Source organism: Cynoglossus semilaevis, chromosome 13 (genome assembly GCF_000523025.1).
Source record: "Cynoglossus semilaevis isolate Cse_v1.0 chromosome 13, Cse_v1.0, whole genome shotgun sequence".
In the NCBI taxonomy this organism is placed as follows: Eukaryota; Metazoa; Chordata; class Actinopteri; order Pleuronectiformes; family Cynoglossidae; genus Cynoglossus; species Cynoglossus semilaevis.
The window spans coordinates 12,693,829-12,714,957 of NC_024319.1; the positions used below are offsets into that span (position 1 = coordinate 12,693,829).

The following is a 21,129-nucleotide window of genomic DNA, read 5'->3' on the forward strand; positions in this document are numbered from 1 at the left end:
GCAGATGCTCAGGTTTTGAATATTTTAGGCCATAACTGTCTATAGAGAATGTGCTCTATAATGCAGAATGCAATGTCTAGATTATTTTGAGACAAGTGCACACCACTGAGTCAGGCTGTGTCATTGAGTTTAAAAATGGCCAGAAATGTGTATTCTCAAGTGTATTTTCATCATACAGATAAGAACCAAGTTTTTAAAAAATGGGGGTTTGACCCAAATAGGATTTATGGCAAACAAATCAAATAATGAATCTCAGTATTCATTGTGTGTTTACAGCATGCATGAGGTTGCTACATAATAAATCCCAACTTAACTTTCCTGCATAGGATCATGTACACAGTGAATATTAGAGATTATTTGAAGGAAGAAACATTTTAAGTAAACATTAATCTGCCTTCCCTCGTTGGGGGCGAGGGGCAGGGTGGTTGTTCTTAGTTTTTGTAATTATAAAAAATTCCATTATAATTAACCTGTTCAATAATCACCTTGGTTTCTGTGCCATGGTTTAGTTTTCTTTAGAATACTTCTGACTATTATCTTGAGTACACTTTATTTTAGACAAAGGTTTCTATTTTTGGCTACGTCCTCTGGTAAACTCTTTGTCCCCTCATTTTTGTCCAACTTTGTATTTTTATCATTTTATTATAAAACGTTTACCTACAACAATAACTTGTGTAATTACCGTACAACCTTTGAAAAATGATGGGCCTAATGTATAGTGTCTGTTTGGTGCCATCTGCTGGTGGCAGACCCGTTTCCAGAAGTAAACTTCAATGTTGAAACTTGAGCGTTTTACTAGTACTTCAATATTAGGTGTTAGTAAAACTTTTAATTTTAATTTTAAGTTAATTTTAAGCAAACTAAAATTTGCTGTGGATTTTGTAAGACCACAAATCTTTACAAAGACTCCTATTAAACCTGCTGGTGATTAAAAATGTTGAGACTTCTCACAGGAAGAACAATGTTAAGACACTTCATAAAAAACCCACAAAGAACAACCTTTGATACGTATTCACTAATTGATTCACTGATCATATTTATTTAATTAACGACTTCACGATAAAGCTATTTATCTCTGTTTGACAGCAAATAGACACAACATGAAACAACACACACACAAACACACTCATAAAACATGTTTGCGTCACAGTATCTGCAGCAGTAGCCCACAGACTCAAAACACACGTCTTTTAGCTGTGGAAGCAATGTTGAAACTGCGAATATGTAAACACAAATGTCTGAACACCAACACAGACGATGTCGTCACCAATACACACCAGAACATCTGGAATGAAGCAGTAAATATACATTAAACCCTTCAGTATGGTTTTTTAAGAATCATTCTCACGTACATAGTATTTGTGTGACCTATGAAGTAAATGTACTGTAAACAAAATCCAATTTATTTTAAAGTCTTGGGTTTTTTTGTCCCTTTGTTGTAAAAGTGGTAATTGTTTCACCACAAGGAATGAACATGCGGCAACACGAATCAAGCAGCTGACATAGACAGGAGAGAGTGAGGAGGGTCTGCAGGAACAGTGTAGGAGGTTGTAGCAGGAAGTGAGAAGTGTTAAACTTTAAAATCCAGCAGGTTGCAGTCAATCTTATAGTAGACGTAGGGGTAGTACTCCTGTTGACTCAGGTTCAGGCCTGGGATGTCCATCGCCGACTGGAAACACAACCACAGGAGAAGGTTGTGGTTAAACAGTGAGGAAGAAGAATTTGTAAATTAAAGTTAACAGTGTGCATTTTCTATACTCCTTAAACTAGTTAGAGTAAAAAACTAAAAAACTTTTGTGTCTATATATATATGTGTGTGTGTGTGTGTATATATATACATATATACACACACACACACACACACACGTATACACATACAGTAAATATGGTATATATATAATTCATTTTTATAAAATATTTGCTAGGATAATAGTTGTAGTGCTGACTCATGTGCGGAGCAGTCATGCTCACATCAATGATGGCTGCTGCACTGCTGTCCAGATGCTTGTACAGATCATTGAGAACTTCTCGCAACTTCTTCATGTTCTTCTTGTTGGGTTGCAGCAGCATGGCCTGGAAGTTCACTGGCAGCCCATATCTGTATCAAAAACAGAGTTTAGGCAATATTTGCAGATGGTGTGAGTTGTGGTTTTGTGCAACTACAATCATTTTCATTTTGTACCTTAAAACAGACTCTACAAACACCCTCAGAGCTTTGATGTGGATCCATGCAATGAAGGCTTCACTGAAGTTAACTTTCAGCCAGCGAACAAGGGGCCCCTGAAAAAGGAACAAAGTATGACCTAGTCCTTTCAAGTAAGGTAATAACATTTCTCCTTTACGCAGCAGTTACACAAACCTCAGTCAAACAGATCACTGGCTGTGTATAACGCTTTAGCAGTAAGAAGATGACTCCTTATTTGTCTTTACTTTCTTCAATAGAGGCACAAAATTTAAAAAAATTGTAATATGTGTATTTGTGAAGTCAACTCTCACCCCTAACTCATAATCCCTACTGTGGTCACTCTAACCAACACACAAAATTTATAATGTAGGAAAACATTTGCTAAAAAGAGTGTGGAGTGTGTCTCCATTTAACTGTTTATGAATGTGATTGATTTCAGAACAATAGTATGCATTTTACTTACAAACTGCTTCTTCTTATCTGTGCACAGTCTTGTCATTTCCTCTTTGTCCGCCTTCATCTCCTCTTCATTGTACTGAAAGTCTCTCACTATAAACCTAAAAATGACATGGTGAAATGTAACAGCAAAATAATGATAACAAACTTGTTTCTATTTTTCATTTCTATACTTAATTCGAACTCTATATGAAGCAGACAACATAAACTTATTAGACATGTTTGGCTTTTGTTTTTGTTTTTTTACAATTTTATTGTGTTGAGAGCACATTGGGGAAATAAACTGACACTATTGTAATTTGCTGGTGTCACACAGACTTGTTGAGCTGTTTGGAATAAATAAACACATCATCAGTGATCAATGGTGAGGATATTTAGCTTTCTCATATGCTATTCTTTTTTTTAAAGTAGGAGACATGATACTGTATGTCGATAGTGAAGTTTGTCAAAATACTGTATTCTTACTTATTTTCTCTGGCCTTGTGCTTGAAGTCATCAAGGGCTTTTCTAAACAGCGTGACGCAAAACAGGCCACTGTCATTATCTTCAAACAGTAAGCTAGAAAGACAGAAAAGCGCAGATGGGATTAAAGCATTAAAACTAATTTTTAACATAAATTGACAAGTTTATTTTTATTATAACTAATACTCATCACTCACTTTGAGGATCGAGGCACCACCATCTCTGCCAGGGTCTCATATGTTTTCTGCCAGTCAGTGTAGGCCGTCCTGAAACAATAGGCTCAAATAAATTCTCTCCAAACCCACACAGGAAAACTTCTGACCACTTCACTTCTACATATTGGGTTTTAATACATATTTAAATCCACACTGTTTAAGTTATACCCACTTTGGAACAACTACCAGCTGAGTTATGAGGTACTCTGAGTCGAGCACAAAGTCGTCCTTTTTGACAATGTCAGCCAGGCTCCTGGTCAAAAGGCTCCCCCTAGCGGTACAAAGCAGTAAAAACATTGGAGTCACACGATGATGAATCACATCATTTTTTTACGTTTTGTTGAAACATGACTGATAAGAAAAGCTGAGTGTACATTGTATGAATATAGAGAAACGACGATAAATTGAATCGAAGTAGGTTTATAAGAACTGAGTTAACAGTGAGTTCATTTGTTTAATATATATTATTATATATATTATATTTTATAGAAAAAAGGTTTTTTATGTTTTAGAGGCTGATGTATTGAGACTGGAGTAAATGAAGATGCTGGGTTAAATAATCTTTAGTCTTTTATCAATGTGCTCCTTACAAAACTAGAGTGTTGTTACTCACGCATTCTTCCTTTCTAGGTTCTGCAGGTTTCCCTTCAGGTTGTTGTAAGCAGATGCTCGTGTCTTTAGGTCATTGTCAATCTGAGTAACTTGCTGTAGAGATGAAAACAGACAAAAGTGATTTTGTAGTAGAGTGTTAAATGTTAAATAGAGAGTAACACTGCAGATAGCACACAATAACATAGTCCAAGGGAAAGATATTCATTAAAGAAAGCTCAGATCCACCTTTGAGATGATTTCAGAGATGTTCTTAAGAGACTGTTTGATAGGGTATTTTGCCATGTCCCACTGAAATCTCGTGATGTAGGTGATAAGATCGACTGAAAAAATAGCAAATTAGTTATTCCCACTTTTGACTCATATGTTTATATGATAAAATCAGGACTTGAGGTTAAGGTAGTGCAAGTGTAGCTGTACCTCCATTGGCCAGCAGGTTCTCCTGTACTTTGTCTCGGCTGTCCTCCAGCACATCGGCCATGTACTGAGCTACCTTCTTCACAACACTGTGAACAGCCAGAAGACATTAAAACACGCGCCAACACAAACTGCACGTACAAAGTCAGAGTAAACCACACTTTCACCTTGCACAAGATCACATGGTAGTCATCTTCCAAGTTTTACACAAAAACACACAAGAAAGTTTCGCACAGTCTTGTAAAAGTATTTTCCTGACAAGGCCGTTTATAACACAGATGTCTTTCAGATCTGAAAGCTTTTGACCAGGCTGTTTGAAGGCACTTCAAAGCAGAGCCTTCAGATCACAAGTTCTCCAGCATTGCTGGTCAAGACACACTAAAAGGTCACAGTGTCACAAGAGGTTACAGAGACATTAAACTTTCTTCTTCTTTTTTTCTTAAATCACAAAACACTTATCTTTAACCTTTAATAAATGCTTAGCGAGAGTAGAGATTTCCGTATGCTAAATGTACACTACATTCTATCGATCATTTCGTTATTGCTTTTTAAACATTCTGACATCTACATTTTTTTTATTAAGTTAGTAAATAATACAAGTGAAACAAGTTGCAAAGTTTTAGATGTCAGATTTCAAAAGACTACCAACTACAGAGAAACATATTTGTAGGACCTAAGTCATCATGTATAAATATGAGTAAATAAAGAACTGCCGGTGTGTCACCCAACTGTAACTTGCCAAGTTTAGACCACAAGTCTCACCAACCTCAGGCCCCTGTGAAATTCCTCATTGTTACAAAACAAGAGAAGCGATTATAGAGCATTAAAGTAGTAGCGTCAGAGATAAAATTGATTCACAGGCTGAAATTGATATTTTTGTGTTTCTCAAATAATAGAAATTAGAACTCAATGAGTAGCATACCCTTCGACAAAGGAGTCTAATTTTGCCAGTTCATCTGACAGTCCGACCAGAACATCTAATGTCCCAACCTGAAACAGAAAAAGAACAATAATGCATTTGAAAAATTTTGACTCTATGACTGTAGTCAGGGTCAACAAGGTGCTGTTTAAACAGCAAGATTTTGGCTTCAATCAGCATAAAGTGACATCAGGGGCCCTGTATGCTTAGGATGGCGCCTCTTTATCCGGGGCCTGTCATGCATTACTAACAGTTCCAGGAGAACTCTGCTGTCCAATGTGGTTACACAGTCAGTGAGGTTACTTCACCTTCCTTACAGAGTGGAACCACATCAGGACAACTAGAACTGTGGTCAAAACTTTACCAGTGTTTCAACATGCATGCAACAGATCTGTGTGCACTCTGCTTCCCTTTCAAAGATTTAGTCTATTCTTGACACTGGATACATAAGGTGGGTAAGTTTATAATTAAACTTCATCTAAAATTCATGGACAATGAATTTTGTAAATAATTTGTTCAGTCACGTAATTCAATGTGTTATAGCGAAGTACAAAGACTTTAAACCAAGTGCAAACCTTAAGGTCTGGTATGCTGAATTTGTGGTTAGTGGAGAGGTTCTGTGTGCGTGTGGTGGCTGCCATCATTTTGTCCCATGTTTGCTGGCAGGTCTTTTCACCAGGAGCCGAGATCAGCCAAAACTCAGTCATGTTTTCAGCTAAGACACAGCTACAAAAAACTGAGAAACCAGATTTAGATTAATATGAAGGTGTTTGTTATTTTCTCAGTGAGTTAGTAAAATGAATCATATCAACATTATAGTTAAGCACATTCCGTGCATTGAACGTTTTTAACCAAACATGCAGTGTACAGTACAAACAGTAAGGCATTTAACAATATTTTAAAATGAATATAAATAAAAGTTAAACAGATATTATAAGGAAGTTTACATATTAGACAATAAATATAAGAAACTGCTTTACAATATAGTGATTATTCAGTAAATGACGAATGAAAGGGCAAAAAAGGGTACATGCGATAAACTGGTTTAAGTATTGTCAAACTTTACCATTTAAAGTCTTTAGAATGTCGACAGAGACGTAAACACAGCTGTCCTACAATGAAGCATGTATACAATATGTCATGTTTTTAGCCCAAGATTCTTAGCTAGAAACTGGTGGAGCTAACGAGGAAGTGCTAGAACATTATCGGGCGCTAACTCGTTGTGAGTTTTAGTAATATGAAGCCTAGTTTAGAAAGACCAGTAAAACAGTGGATGGATTCCCCTCTATTAGAATGGTTAAGGTCAAGTAACATCCAGCTGGGATTAGCCTCCGCTAAACAATTAGCTTAGGGGAAAACAGCAGCTAATATAAGCCTTTTTTAAATATTAATTTGTTCTACTCACCTCTGTTTTGATTGTGACAGTAACAAGCTAACCGAGAGCTGTTTACGGTGTTTTTAAATCTTGGTGAAATTCATAGCTGCGATTTATTTCATTTCGTGAGGTTTCCTGACAGCAGCAGCGTCAGAGTCAGCTGACCTGTCAGACAGAAAGCGGAAATCCTCTTGCTCTCTTTTTACCCTGTGCTCGGTGTGAGAACGAAACAGCGACTACAGCTGGTCAACATGTTGTACTGACGCAGTCAGAGGTCCAATATACAGGGTTCACAATGTGAGATTCAGTAGTATTTTTCTTTTATTACTTCATTGGCAGAATAGGAACAAAACTACGGACCTTTTATGAGTCTTCACCTCCTTGAACGTGGTGTTGTGATATAGATTGATGTATGTTCTTGTGATTTTCCAGGTTCTCCATTTTCCTCCAACAGTCCAAAATATTACCTTAAGTTATATGGACACTCTACATTGACCTTGTATTTGAATGTGAGTATTTGTAGTTTTTATATTTGATTATCTGAATTTATTGATATGCATTTTGTGTGTTTTTGTATGTATACTGTGTATGTTTATGCATACGTGTGTGTGTTACTTAAAGTAACGGTTCATACAAAATGTATCTTGCGAAAGAAATGTTAACCACATAAACCCTTTACAGCTGCACTGTCTTCATACCTTTGCTTCATATTATTATGATTTTGATGCCCCATATACTGTAGGTCAGCAAAAAAACATGGCATGTTTGTTTTAGAGGAGCTATGTGAGTCCACATTTCTCTCAGCTGAGCCCGAGGACATTAAAAGCCAGACCCTTGGTAGCCCCTGCTCCGCAGACTGATTGATTGTAGCATGTGTGTGTCCTGATAACGTTCGTGCAGACTGGCCTCTGGCCAGCCATGGGCAAACTTACTTTGCCGTTTGATGTCAGGGGTTGGCTCCAGGCAGACCAAGCATTGTGTATCAAACAATGAACCCTAGGCCCACTGAACTATAAACATGTCCCATTGGGGGTGTTTTCCTAAGATTCCAAGCAGGAGACACCCAAAGCCAGGAAACCTGACCTGGCTTTTCCAAATTTAGGAACTCTTAAGTCTCAAAGGCTGCTGACTTGGCATCCAAGATTGTTTCTCCCTTGCTCTCAAATCATGCCATAAGGTCTTAGGAATGTTGACAGAGGCTCAGTTTTGGGTTGGAGGCAATTCATAAAATTTTTCAAAACAAATTTGGCTGTTGTTTTATCTGTAAATACGTTGGTATTTGCTGTATTTTTTGGCTCACAATATTTTGCCATCTTTTAGCAACTTATGAGCTGAAGAATTAGCCTTACATCATGATATATTCAGTGTGGAAATACATTATATTCTTACTAGTTTTTAGTCTTCTTAATTTTCTGTTCTCTATCTAAATAATGCAAAGAAAAACCTCCCTGTGAACACCTGTAAAACCAGTTGGATTGGATTTAACTCCTCTCCAGACAACAACAAGCCATTAGTTATATTAGTGCATTCATTTGCCACAGGGTTGTTGTACAAATATCCTAGAACCAATGAGAAAACATGTTTTAATGATCAAATGAGCTCCCTGTAAAGGTGAGCGAATGGTATCATCAACATTTTATTCATACACTTACACAACACATTTACTGAACATGAATTTCTTTTTATGAAACATCAGTCGTTCCATGGATTCAGGCCCAAGCTCGGGTCAAATATCTTCTCTAGTGAAACGAAAGCTACCCTGAGGTGGAAGACAAGCTACGGTACCCATTAACCTACAGTCCCTTTATATGGTATATATGTGTAATGTAAGGACCATCTTCCAGCTTCCATAGCTTTTATAATAACGTTTCTATATATAACATTCACACTGACGGTCAAGGCAATATAAAATTATTAGAACTAGATTATTCTGTCAGAAGGAAATAAGGGTGAAACAAGCACCATTTTTTAGTCTGTCTTATTGTTTGACCATCACAGTGTATCTCACTGTGTCTTTGCCATTTTTTGATACCATTGTTAAAAATGACATGTTGTGGGACAGCCCAGAGATAAAGGCAGTCCCCCCATTAGCTGGTTTTACCAAGTGTCCTTTGGCTCAGATAAAAGCTTTGAATTTCTTGGGTAATAATTCAGACTGTGACCTGACTAATGACTGGAAGAAGCAGCTACATACGTCAGAATTACAAAAAATAGCTGACTGATAAATGTCGTTGGCTGGCTGCTATAATACCAACGATTTTGGCAAAGCATCGCCATCATTTGTTTCTCGCAACAGAACAACATGGACAGATGCAAACTTCTCACTTAACACTAGAGAAAAGCAGTGAGAATTATTCTACCATGCTAGTGAATCCCTTCTGCTCCAGTCAAATCAGCTGCTGCTCAGCCATGTAGCCTGTTTTGTACTTAATTTAATTCTGTGTGTTTGTTTTAAAGGATTTTTGTTACAATATAATTCAATCTAAATTTTATAGCTTAGTGTTGACATGTTTTTTCATAACACAAGTTAAATAACTAATGAAAAGCCTCAACTCAAAGAGTTAAGCTGTCCAAGTGCGTATTTTAGGTTCCTGTGGGCTGCTGCTTTGTATCATCCCACTTAACATTCAGAGCAGTGTGAAGAAAAGTCATTTTGAAGTCCTTTCACTAAGCAACATTCTTTGGCAAAAAGAGGTGAAACCACTGATGAGTAACCTAACAACTCTTACAACACTAAGGTCTAGTGGCACAAGATCAGTTCATACTGGGTTTGATTAGTCATATCATACATTTTGTGAGATAATGATGTTTGTTCGTGTAATGGTATGACACTTTCACCCTAAAAACATAACTTAGTAATTGTAATTTAGTTGTGTTTTTTTGTTTTGTTTTTGTGTTTCCTCGCTGATATAGACTGCAGACTGGTGTGATAGGGTCAATGCAATGTCTTTGGGTTGATGTAATCTGTTTGCAAATAAGAATACCTGCTGCACAATGCACCCACTGGAGTATTTGCCTGCACAGTGGGTGGTACACATGTCTCCCTGTCACATACCCAGCACAGTAGCTGCAATGGCTATTAAAATCTAAACAATGGAAATTAAACATTGTGCCTTACTGGAAGTCACTTAAGATGCTATGTGTGATTAGACTTCTATATTATACATAGGCTTATTTATTGTTGGGGAAAACAGGCACAAAACACGGAACAGCTTTTTGTTGTGGCCCAAAGTAGAGACGCTGCCTCTCTAGATTGTACAATGGAGTCTAAGCAAAAGTTTTACTGTTGAAACAAAAGTTGCTATTGTTTTATCTTTCCCCAGTGAGTACTCACTGCACACGAAGGAGAATTTTCACAGCTATACAATTCATGACTGCTCTGGTTAAAAACATCCTGCATATTAGAATTTAATTTTGTCATGAGACAAGCTTTCTAAAGATTTTATTTTTTTTCTGAATGAAGTACAATATATAAAGTGTACACACTTTTACATAAGGCTACTTTTGCTGTTACAAACAATTAATCTTCTTGGGAATATTCAGATTAAAATTCTGACACTAAAACTCAAAATTTATCAACAAAATCAAACAGTCATCCTACACAAATAGAACTTGGGTTTAGAAAATGTGCTGAAAACACAGAGACCATAAAGACAATAATGTACAAAAAAAGTACAATTGATTTTGCATCCTTTCTAAGTTGTAGAGTATGTTTTGTTGCATTTTCCACTAAAAACAACTGTAGCAAATATTTCTCTCCCTGTCCAAGCCAGCTGGAGGGAAAACCTTTCCTCTCTGATGGCTTCCCTCAGCTCACTCCTCCTCTTTTCTACCATTAAGGAGGGAGACATGCAAATGTATCTCCACAGAAAACACACTCTATCTCTGGTCTAGAGATTATAAAGGCAACACAACTGTAACTTGAAGTTACACTGAGAAAGGCATAGAGAAAGAACTTGAGCTTGAACTTAAATACGTATTACATGCATTCATCACAGACATCGCTCATGGGACTTGGGTTTTACAACCTTTCTTCTTTGGCTTCAGAAACAAGGGGAAGAAATCCTGTAAACTGAATCGGACAGCATTCCATACTTATTTTATAGCAATGGGAAATACAGTGGTGACCTAACACAGGTGAGAAATGCAATGCTTTTTTATGAAATGCTTAGAGGTGCACAAACTATGGAAGATTTAGCTCAGCAATAATGTATACTCATTCTAAAGCAGTTTATATAATATTATATATTATAAATAATAATCTATTATAAATAAAGTTCTATCTATCTATATTAACATATATTATTTGTAGATCAAATTAGAAAACATTACTAACATTAAAAATTAAATAACCAATGTAAAATACCAAAAATGTCAAATTTAATACGATAATTTACATGACGTGATGGGTTAAAAGCAGAGGCTCAGTTTCGTTTTATCCCCGTGTTACAATGACAATACAGACCATAAAAAAAAATAAAAAAAAAAAAAAAAAAAAAAAAAAAAAAAAAAAAAATATATTGTAAGATCCGGTCCCTGCTTTTGACTGGTGGTGGAACCTTCGCTCATGTGTTACATCCAATAAGTAACATGCACATTAGAAGGTCTAAATTTCAATAACTTGCCAATTCTTAACTCGTTGTAAGTAGTTTTGCACATTGAAAAATTAATTGATTTATATTTTACCATTATTCGTTACCAAGTGAATTTATTTTGAAGGTTTACCCGGATGTGATCGGATTGTTTTATGTCTAGTTTAGTTGTTTATGGGTCCGTCTCCCAATTTCGCTGTTGCCGTGTGTCCACTGTTTCCTGTTAGCAATTCCTACTATACTGATCAACGAACAAGAAAAAGACGACCTCCACCACGTCCATGGCAATTTATCTTTTCTCCTTATGTAAACCCATCACTCATTAAAAATTCCGCTTAAAAGGAAAAAGCGATCCGTCCCCTCGGCTGGGTTTTCAGTGAATGTAAGTAACGTTAGCCATCTATGGTGTTAGCTCATTAATTAACATGTGTGAATCAACCGGTTAACGGCTAAAATCGCAAATAACTGTCGTACTTTTGGGGGCTAGTGCAAGAACTTTTATTTAAAAACCCGATAACACATTAGTCATATATTGACGTACTTACATATTTGAACTATTACTGTAGCTAGGTGGCTTTCTAATGCGAACCTATTTAAATGAACTGTCAACATTCCTGTTCACAAATACCCCCACCCAGCTGACCGAGTAACGTTAAAAATATTTAATTCTATGGCTGGTCTAAGGTTTCAAAGTATCCATGGTCATGTATTGTCAATTAATGGGGTACATTTGGGATTAATACTGTTTTTGACATACCGTTTTCTACCATTACCTGTCTTTTACCTTCCTAAATTTCCTGAAGGGGACTCTGAAGGGATTAATAAAGTGATATCTATCTATTTATCCATCCATCCATCCATCCTAAACCAAATAACGAATCAGTTAAGAAAAAAATACCACCATCTGCCAGGGCCTGTTTTTTATCTGTCCTGTCTTCACTTGTCCCCTTCCAGGTGTACAACAACTATCCAGAGAATTTAGGGGCAGCTCTATACCGAGAGTCATTTGACTTCAACGCAGAGCCACCTTGGGATCCTAGTTGATAGTGGACAAGTTCATCTTAGGACTTATCCATGTGAGTAAGACATGCACTGTTCATATAATCTGGATGTTTTCAAAGATTGTGTGTATCTATTGCGTAGTGACTACTGTGCAAAGTTTTTGAAAGTAAAGTAGGGACACTGATGGGGGGGGGGGGCTTATTCTTTCCTTGCTAACATGGCGTAGTAGTTTATTCTGTGTGGTCAGTGCAGACTTTTACTGTGAAGACCACATAAAAGAATATTTTTCCCCCATAATATATGAATGACAGTTTGAAAGCACGGGTAAATGTATATTGTCTAGACATTACTAAATTGTGTTATGTCTAAGATTTGTCTCTATTTCTGACCATGTTTTTTGTACAGCTTGTTGCAAAGCTCTAGGACCCCAGGGGCTCAGCAGCTCAGTCGCAATACTACCTCAAATTAGCCGCGTTCTTTATGCCTGTGGGATTTGAGCAAATTGGAGAAGAAAATGAAGGGCTTCGCTAAAGAACAGCAGTATTCTGTCAGCCTGCTGGAGGGAGGCACAATGCTCCTCGATGTCACTGACAACCTTATTTATGGACAAAACCTGGTATAATTCTCACTGCATTTCAAAGACATTTTTTAGTGTTCTTTAAGTCTGAATGTTTTAATATTACTCTTAACATCTGTTATTGGTGTGTTTGCTTGTTTTGCATAAGATTGCAGTGTTTTACACATTTCATTTTTTCTTTCTCAGTCTGAGAAGAATGCATTCTTTGTGGCAGACCTTGGTGTTGTAATGAGGCAACATGTTCGCTGGCGAACACACATGGCCCAAATTCGACCCTACTACAATGTCAGATGTAACAGCAGTTCAGCTGTTATTGCGGTTCTTGCTGCTCTTGGAAGTGGATTTATTTGCAACAACAAGGTAATGTTTTACTGTTTAATTATAATCATTCATACCAGATAGATCTCATCTCATATAATGTCATATACTACCGCTGTAATAAAAAGTATCCGCGTCATTCTCCTTTGTCTATTAGTCTGAACTGGAGCTGGTGCAAGGCCATGGTATTCCTTCTGAAGACATCATCTACAGTAGTTTCTGCAAACAGGTCTCTCACATTAAATATGCTGCTAAGAATGGCATCGACCTTCTGGTGTGTGACAATGAAGCTGAGCTACGCAAGATTTCACGCTCTCACCCCAATGCCAAGTGGGTGCTTTATTCTGTTTGTCTCATGTAAAAATGTTTTTTCAGTTGGCTCTGTTCTAATTTTCTTTTAATTATCAAGAGGATGTTGCCATATCAATTTTGTCCTTGTGTGTTGATTAAGGCTGCTGCTGCAGGTTTCAACACAGGCATCAAACCTGGATGATGACATAAGCATGACAATTGGCTGCTCCCTGAAGGACTGCAGGCGTCTCCTGGAGAAGGCAAAGGAACTGAGTGTTCAGGTTGTTGGAGTCAGGTGAGGCCTAAAGACTTGATAAGTTGTAAGTTTGTTACAAAATATTGAAACTCTTACATTAACTAACCAGCCTAATACATCATATTCAAATAGTCTTTTGGATTGCTCCTCACCACAGATTTCACATTTCTCACTCCTGTGAGGATGACCAGGTCTACGTCCATGCCATCTCAGATGCCCGCTGTGTTTTTGATATGGGAGTAAGTTATATCTGGTATATTACTCAATGTATTACTTAATTTAGAGAAACTGTTCTCCCCAGCTTATGTCCCCCTCCACCACTCACCAATACAAATTTGGTACTAGTGATCCTTCTGCCTGTTACAGGAGGAAATTGGGTTCAACATGAAAATCCTTGACATTGGAGGAGGCTTTAGTGTCACTGAGGCTCAGCTGGTGCAGGTCAGTAAGTTTTGTTTTGCCATTTGTACAGCAGATGAAGATGAAATATGAGGTGGATTTTTTTATTACCTCTGACCTCTTTTATAAAACTTTGTTCAACCTCATCCTCAGATACAGGGAAATAATATTAAGTCATTTTGAATTGTATTTCTCAAATTTCAAATTTGTTGCCTTATTTATTGATGGTTGAGACACCACACACTTAATCTCCCTCATCTTTTCATGCAGGTCAACGTTGCCATCATGTCAATGGTGGACCTGTACTTCCCACCTTCTACTGGAGTTTCTATCGTTGCTGAGCCTGGGAGTTTCTTTGTCACCTCTGCTTTCACCTTGGCTGTTAACATCATCTCCAAGGACATGGATCCCCTGGATCAGCAGGATCAAGGTTATGGTCATTGGCTTTCTTTAAGACTGTCTGATTTCCTGATAATTGTCAAGTTGCAATAATTTATTAGATCTCATTCTACTTAAAAAGAACAAGAGTCAAAGTCCATTACTCAAAATTATTTTATGCACTATATATCTGCACAGAAGATCTGTCGCCAAATGAAGAGCCAGAGTTTCAGTACTACATAAATGAAGGAGTTTATGGAACCTTTTCCAGTAAACTTTCAGACACAGTGATTGTGGCTCCATCTGTTCACAAAGTGAGTTCTATTTGTTTGAACACATTTAATACATTTCACTGGTATATAGTCCGTCTCTAATATAAGTTTATACTCTGTGATGAATAAATACCGAACAATGACCTCTGTGTTCTCAGAACATCTCCCTGGATGCTCCAGTGTTCAGCAGCCGTCTTTGGGGTCCATCTGGGGATGACCTGGACCTCGTGGTGGAGCACTGTTTATTACCTGAGCTCAACATTGGTGACTGGCTCCTGTTCAGCCATGCTGGGGCCTACAGCCTCGGTCAGCCTCTTTGCACCACATCTGACTCACCACCACCCCCTGTATACTTTGTCATCTCCTCGAGAGACTGGTAAGGAGAGATGATGCTTAAATTGTAAATTCTCTAAGTTTGTCCTACAATTGTAGTATCCCTTGCATTGTGTTGTGTATTTTTATCTTCAACATATTTTATTGGCCTGCACTAGGTTTGAATTTCAGGAAAATTGCAGTATCCATGAGGCTACACTGAAGAACTTTTCCTTGGTCCCTTATTGCTTCAATTCCTGCCATCCAGAGGCTGCTTTCTCTGTCCCAGCTTAGCAGTCGTTGGCCAGACCACTGGGTTCTGCTGCTAGCTTTGTCTGGTCTACATTCCACTGAGATGAACTGTAAAAACAGTGCTTGAACCTGCTGGGACTGGATCAAGTTGATGTTGAAACCTTAAATGTGTAGTGTATTATGTGATTACAACTGTTAGCTTTCAGTAGCATGGAAGAAAATTAAGTCATAAAAAGTCAAATACAGATTTTATTAAGCTTTTGGCATTCAGCTAAAGATATTACATTCTGTAGAAATGTAGATTAGAAAATTCATGATCCAGTTTGACAAAAGAGGTGTCTCCATTGCTGCTGATAGTATTGTACAGAAATGTATATCCTGAGTGAAGAAGTGTATTTAAACAGAATCCTCTTTAAGACCTCTGTGCTTCGTCCCAGAATGTACTTTTATTATTTGAACTGATACCACAGATTTTATTATAGTTAAATAAATTATTCCTTTATCAAATTTCAATTAAATTATCATCAGTGTGTTAAAACTAAGGCTTGCAGCAATCTCATACAGCACATACTGTTTGCACATGGACATTTGCCAGTTTTATGATTGTGTGAAGAAAACCAATCCCAGAATGTGTTTAAAAGGCCATTCGAACAGTGTTAACCAGTTTTCTGGTGTCTTAACTGATTTTCCTGCAGGTGAAAGGTTTTACTACACAGCAGTACAGCAGTACAGTACTACAGACGGAACAAAGCAAGTGTTGAATGACATGTCTGGTGTAGAAAAGGGACTTCTGTCAAGAAATCCAGAACTGTAACCCACCTGCATTTTAGTAGAGTTTTGTTTTAAAACTACTTTTGACTCTTGACTTTTGAAAAAGTTGTGTATTTTTCTGAAAAATTGTCTTTGTCTAAAATATTTGTGTAAGCATGAGGAATTTAGTGATTTGTCTGCTATTAACTTGTAGCTGTGCTTGTCAATGTGAACAGTAGTAAACAAAACTCGGACAGAAATGCGAGTCACTGTCTTTGTATTTTACAGATATTAAATGATGACAGTAGAAAAAGCCAACACGTGCCAAAATACATGCATTAGTTACATAAAGAAGAGTAATTCATCCTTCATAGTAGTCATGTGCAAGAAATCAAGCCTATATGGCACAAAGGAACCTGTACAACATTCTTTGTTCAATGAAAGGTAAACAAAATAAATTAAGTTAAATTTGCAAACAAATAAATTTAATGTGCTAAATATACAGTGTCATATCAAAGCTTTAATAGCTGACTTACCTGAGCAGTACATTACTAATGAGCTTCACATTGTTATTGTTCAAAAGGAAAACCAACAACATTGAAATTCACAGTTTTGTTTCAGTTGCATCTTTAGGGATAAAGTCTGTAGCCTGGGTGAGCCCCAACACCCAGCTAGGTGTTTTCCTCGCTGTCAGGTGTCTCCGGGCATGTTTGGACAGGTGGTCGCTACGCATGAAGCTGCTGTGGCACAAATGGCAGATAAACTTCTTTTCTCCCGTATGTGTGCGGCGATGGCGAGACAGTTCGTCAGAGCGAGCAAATCGCCTCTCACAGCCCTCCCACTTGCATTTGAAGGGCTTCTCACCTGACATTAAAAAAAACATTAAATGCTTTTACAGCCCATCTAAAGATCAAATATGTCCTCACAGTATTCACCTTCGTCATTCTCTCACCTGTGTGGGTCCTCACATGGGCCTTGAGGTGAGAACTTTTGAAGTAGGTCTTAGTGCAGTCTTTGTGCGGACACACATGACTACGTACACGCGGCAGCTCAGCCTGGACTCTGCTGTGTTTTTGTTCCACTGGGGTGGAGCTAGGTGCAGGCGCAATAGCTGGTAACTTGTTGGCATCATGTGTCACTAGTGCAGGTTTAGCATATATGGTAGGAACTGCTGACTGAGGAACAAGAAGCATTAAAGGGCTTTGGGTAACCTGGCCTCCAAGGACAAAAACCTGGGCCAACGAAGCTGCTGGGGTTTGTTTATGGCTCATTTGTTGGGGCATTTGTAAACCAGTGGTGGCTATAGAAGAAACAGGAAGGATTTGGCAGTAGACAGGCACAGGAGAAACTTGATTAGCACCAGAAGACAAAGTGGAGATACATTGTGGTGGAACTGGATCATGACTTGAACATGAAACAGCTTTCTGGTTTGGTGTTTCCTTTACGATATTTGGCACAGTCACAGTCTTTTGAGGCGTTGGAGCCCTGGGGTCAGAGCCTCTGTTTTTTAAGCCATCACCTGAGCTCAAATGTTGTAAAGAGTCTTTTGTGTAGGATTTACAGGATTCTTTTAAGATAGGGTGAACACATTGCTGACCATCTGCTGTGTGGCGGATTACACTGGTACACTTGAACTTCTGCTGGGGAGCAGCAGGATTGGTGTCTTCTACTGGCTGCCAGGTTGGGCTTCCAGATTCTGGATAATGTGCAGCTGCCTGTGGGATTAGCTGTGTGGCCTCGCAGTGGAGTGGGCTATATGGTGGTGTCATACACTGGGGACAAATGGAGGTTTTTATATTATATTAAATACATGTATAATTCATGAACATAATATAGAAATTGACCCTTAAGTAGAGCGTTTAAGGGGCTCAAAGCCAAATCATGTGGTGGCCAATATGTTCGTCACTTGATTATTCACGTGTCACTTACCCAAGTTGAATCATGTGAAGCAGTGGAAACTGTAGAGGCACAGTCTTCTCCTGAACAGTCTGAGGATGGAGTGAGAGGTCTGAAATTCCCATCCTTAAAGCTTCTGTTTTTCCAGTGATATGTCATGGACATCAGAGTCTCCACAGCATCCATGTCTCCTTCGTCCACCCTCTGCATGGCTGAGTGAAGGTCCTCAGAGTCCATGTTGAACATCTGGCAGCAGAACAGAAATCAAGTTTCTCAAGTGTGGACATTAAGTACCAGTAAAGATAATCACTGGAGGTCTGCACAGGATTGAGGCCACCTTGAGAGGAACGTGAGATCATACAACATTACTGATAAAATGATCAGGAGAGTTAATAATGTCTTACTAAGTGCCTACTAAACATTTCTTGTCTGTAGTACTTCATGGTAATCACTAAGGTAATTAAATTAATTTTGGGAGGTAATCATTTAGTCTCTATATTTAATGCAACTTTCTATGGATGTAAAAAGAAGAAAAATTCTCTGTAAGAATAACTGGTCAAATATTCATAACTTTAAACACAGGGCATGTAAAAGAAGTGGTGTTGGTGGACTGAGTCTTCAGTGACTCATCTGTTGGTCCTTACCTAACCTCTGAGAAAACTCCAGACATGCCTTGTGACATGTCTTAGCTTCTAAGTAACAACGTTTCAAATTGATTGTAGTTGTTAAGAAGCCAAATATGTAACGAAGAAGCATGTGAAGGAAGCATGGTCAGCTGCTGCTGCTCCTCCTCCTGTTCTGCGCTGAGGACCTTTCACCTACTTGTAAAAATCACCAGCTGCTTACACAAACACGCACACAACCCACACTGGAGACATTTACTTAACTGACCTGGCCCGATGACCACACAAATGGGCAATTACCACCACATACAGAACTGCTGTGAGATGGTAACGTCTGATTTAAATAGTCACTACAAAAAAGCATGACTAACGTCATAAAATTGAAAGTAAAAATAAATAAGACACTCTCGTACATCTCATTAAGCATCCTCGTTAATTAGAATGAAAGTCGTATCTAATGTGTAATTATTTTTAAATTAAAGACGTACTTACAGTTTTGGTCATGTTGCAGCACTTCTGTGTTTCACACGTCCGCTCGGGTTTGTTTGTTAGCACTTGAAACCCAAGATTCAGCTATATTTGCTGCTTCTCTGCTCAGCCCAGCGCCCATTCATCCTTTCAAAAGCCGTGGGGGAAAAGCGGGGCGTGGACTAGTGCCTCACCCAATGACGCACAAAGGTGTGTACGAACACCGACCAATGGGCAAGGGAGACGGTGCGTGATCGAGGAATGACAGGGACGTGGGGGAGACGTGGTACACAGGCTGCGTAGACACACACACATACACACACAATGCTAATGTAGCTTAGATGGATGTGTCTTAATTTAAAAACTAAATTGCCGAAATGTAGGCTAAATATATAGTTAAATAAATGTAATGAATTCACAGAACTGCATAAAATAAACTTATGGGAAATTAAAATGAGGAAAAGCAGAACGTAATCTTTGTAGTCATCCAATGATCGATTATCATTTGCCAATTATTGCAATTGGAAAAAAATGACAATATAGAAAGTTATTTCCCTTTTCACATTCATACTCATGAACTCATCAGGTTTTGCAAATTTGAATTAAAATGTTCCTCGGTTATGCAGCCCTGTGTTCTCAGTGGGAGTCAGGGGTCAGTCAACAGTGAATGGCCTCAGGCTGCCTTGTGGATTAACCTAGTGTCAACTGTCTAGACCTTCCTGCACAATACAGAGTCAGAACAAAAAGGCTGGTCATAGAGACGCACACATACATATTAACAAAGACAGACAAACCCACACACTGGTAGGTAGGTTTTCCGTGGAAGCAGATCCAAGAATAAATTGGTAGAAGAGAACAGTTAATGTGTTTAATGCTAAGCTCCACTATATTTTCCATATTACTGTGTAATGATTGAGAAATGTTAGATGTTGTTTACCAATGTTCTATTTACTTTATTGAATGAGTGTTTAAATCACAGACTATCTCAGAATTAACAAAAGCACATGATCAGAGTGATGGAGACCTACTTTCTTTAATTTAAAACTAATTTGAATTTATGTGCTAAGCTTCACTGTATATATTGATTACGTAATGGATGAACTTGTGACCTTTCTAAAGCTTCCACCTAAAGATGAATGAATGAATGACCCATGAGGGTTCGTGGAATATAATATAATATGTAGTTTGAATATATAGGGTCTTCATCAGGTGTGATGTAAGTGCCAGGGGTTGGAAGTCATTCAACTCACTGGGCTGGTTCTTTTCTGGGAACTGGAGCTAGGTTGAGGTTCAGTGATAACATTTGCCCTGTCTGCTATAAATAGGTTTAGACATTTCTGGATTTGTTTTCCTTGACAGGTCAATGAAACTGACTTCTTTGACTTATCTATTTGAACTGGGTAAACAAGACAAAAAAAATACAGAATTGTTGTCAGATGTTTGTGTGGCATGCAATACAGAATAGGACCGATGGGTCTAATGGAATACTTTGCTTATTCCTTGAAAGATAGATACTTTAAAAATTATTATTTTCACTTTAAACAAAATAATGTGTGAACTTTATTGGATTATAACAGCCATGAAAAACGTTTAATAATGGTTATTTCTTAGGGTCGTAAGAAAAATATAGAAAAATATAATTTAAGAAGTCATTTGTTTGATCAAATGTCAAATTTCGCTTAAATCTTAGATAGATAGATAAAGATAGATAGATCCAAATACTAAAGGTAAACACTGCCATCTGCTGGTTTAAAAAACATTTATTAGCGTCAGAAGTAAGTATGTCGTAATCAAGGACAAACGTTAGTTCTGCGTTTGAGTTTGATTAAAAGGAGAATGTGAGGTAAACAAATGTGTATTTAACTTGGAATAATAGTCAGGGATGAACCATTACATGTGCCAAATATCAGCAAATGGTGTGATTGAGTTTTGATGACTCCAGTCAGACAGTCTACAAAACAATTCTAAGATGTCATAATCTAACATACAGTAAGTACAATACAGTTTTATTTAAAAACTGCACATGTTAATTACAATATTATTGAGTTTTACATAGACCAAAGCATATTATACAGTGAAATAGTTAAATGGTAAAAAACAAACAA

General features: G+C 37.7%; 3 protein-coding genes across 6 annotated transcripts; 1 reads left to right on the top strand and 2 right to left on the bottom strand.

The window, feature by feature from the left end:
• Nucleotides 1-1,000: 1,000 nt before the first annotated feature.
• atp6v1c1a (ATPase H+ transporting V1 subunit C1a) lies at nucleotides 1,001-6,826 on the bottom strand. Its single transcript, XM_008323705.3, has 13 exons — nucleotides 6,669-6,826; nucleotides 5,839-5,999; nucleotides 5,267-5,334; nucleotides 4,348-4,433; nucleotides 4,156-4,250; nucleotides 3,932-4,023; nucleotides 3,491-3,589; nucleotides 3,301-3,369; nucleotides 3,107-3,199; nucleotides 2,649-2,742; nucleotides 2,183-2,280; nucleotides 1,972-2,098; nucleotides 1,001-1,669 (listed from the first exon to the last, which is right to left on the bottom strand). The coding sequence occupies exons 2-13, from the start codon at nucleotides 5,968-5,970 to the stop codon at nucleotides 1,571-1,573; spliced, it is 1,152 nt and encodes a 383-aa protein (XP_008321927.1). The 5' UTR covers nucleotides 5,971-5,999; nucleotides 6,669-6,826; the 3' UTR covers nucleotides 1,001-1,570.
• Nucleotides 6,827-10,527: 3,701 nt separating this feature from the next.
• Nucleotides 10,528-16,297, top strand: LOC103388638 (antizyme inhibitor 1). 3 transcript variants are annotated; one of them, XM_008323707.3, is made up of 12 exons: nucleotides 10,528-10,775; nucleotides 12,185-12,306; nucleotides 12,638-12,848; nucleotides 12,996-13,169; nucleotides 13,285-13,457; nucleotides 13,579-13,713; nucleotides 13,832-13,913; nucleotides 14,041-14,115; nucleotides 14,344-14,503; nucleotides 14,650-14,765; nucleotides 14,882-15,099; nucleotides 15,215-16,297. In XM_008323707.3, the coding sequence occupies exons 3-12, from the start codon at nucleotides 12,747-12,749 to the stop codon at nucleotides 15,327-15,329; spliced, it is 1,350 nt and encodes a 449-aa protein (XP_008321929.1). In that variant the 5' UTR covers nucleotides 10,528-10,775; nucleotides 12,185-12,306; nucleotides 12,638-12,746; the 3' UTR covers nucleotides 15,330-16,297. The 3 variants fall into 3 exon arrangements, with proteins under 3 accessions (XP_008321929.1, XP_016893661.1, XP_008321928.1); XM_017038172.2 differs by lacking the exon at nucleotides 10,528-10,775 and adding an exon at nucleotides 11,196-11,612 and having other exon boundaries at nucleotides 14,653-14,765; XM_008323706.3 differs by lacking the exon at nucleotides 10,528-10,775 and adding an exon at nucleotides 11,200-11,612.
• Nucleotides 16,298-19,203, bottom strand: LOC103388639 (Krueppel-like factor 10). Of its 2 annotated transcripts, none has more exons than XM_008323708.2 (4): nucleotides 19,049-19,203; nucleotides 17,967-18,179; nucleotides 16,990-17,809; nucleotides 16,298-16,901 (listed from the first exon to the last, which is right to left on the bottom strand). In XM_008323708.2, exons 1-4 carry the CDS (start codon nucleotides 19,058-19,060, stop codon nucleotides 16,642-16,644), a joined length of 1,305 nt encoding a protein of 434 aa, XP_008321930.1. In that variant the 5' UTR covers nucleotides 19,061-19,203; the 3' UTR covers nucleotides 16,298-16,641. The 2 variants fall into 2 exon arrangements, with proteins under 2 accessions (XP_008321930.1, XP_024917398.1); XM_025061630.1 differs by lacking the exon at nucleotides 19,049-19,203 and adding an exon at nucleotides 18,273-19,038 and having other exon boundaries at nucleotides 17,967-18,212.
• Between the last annotated feature and the right edge of the window lie 1,926 nt (nucleotides 19,204-21,129).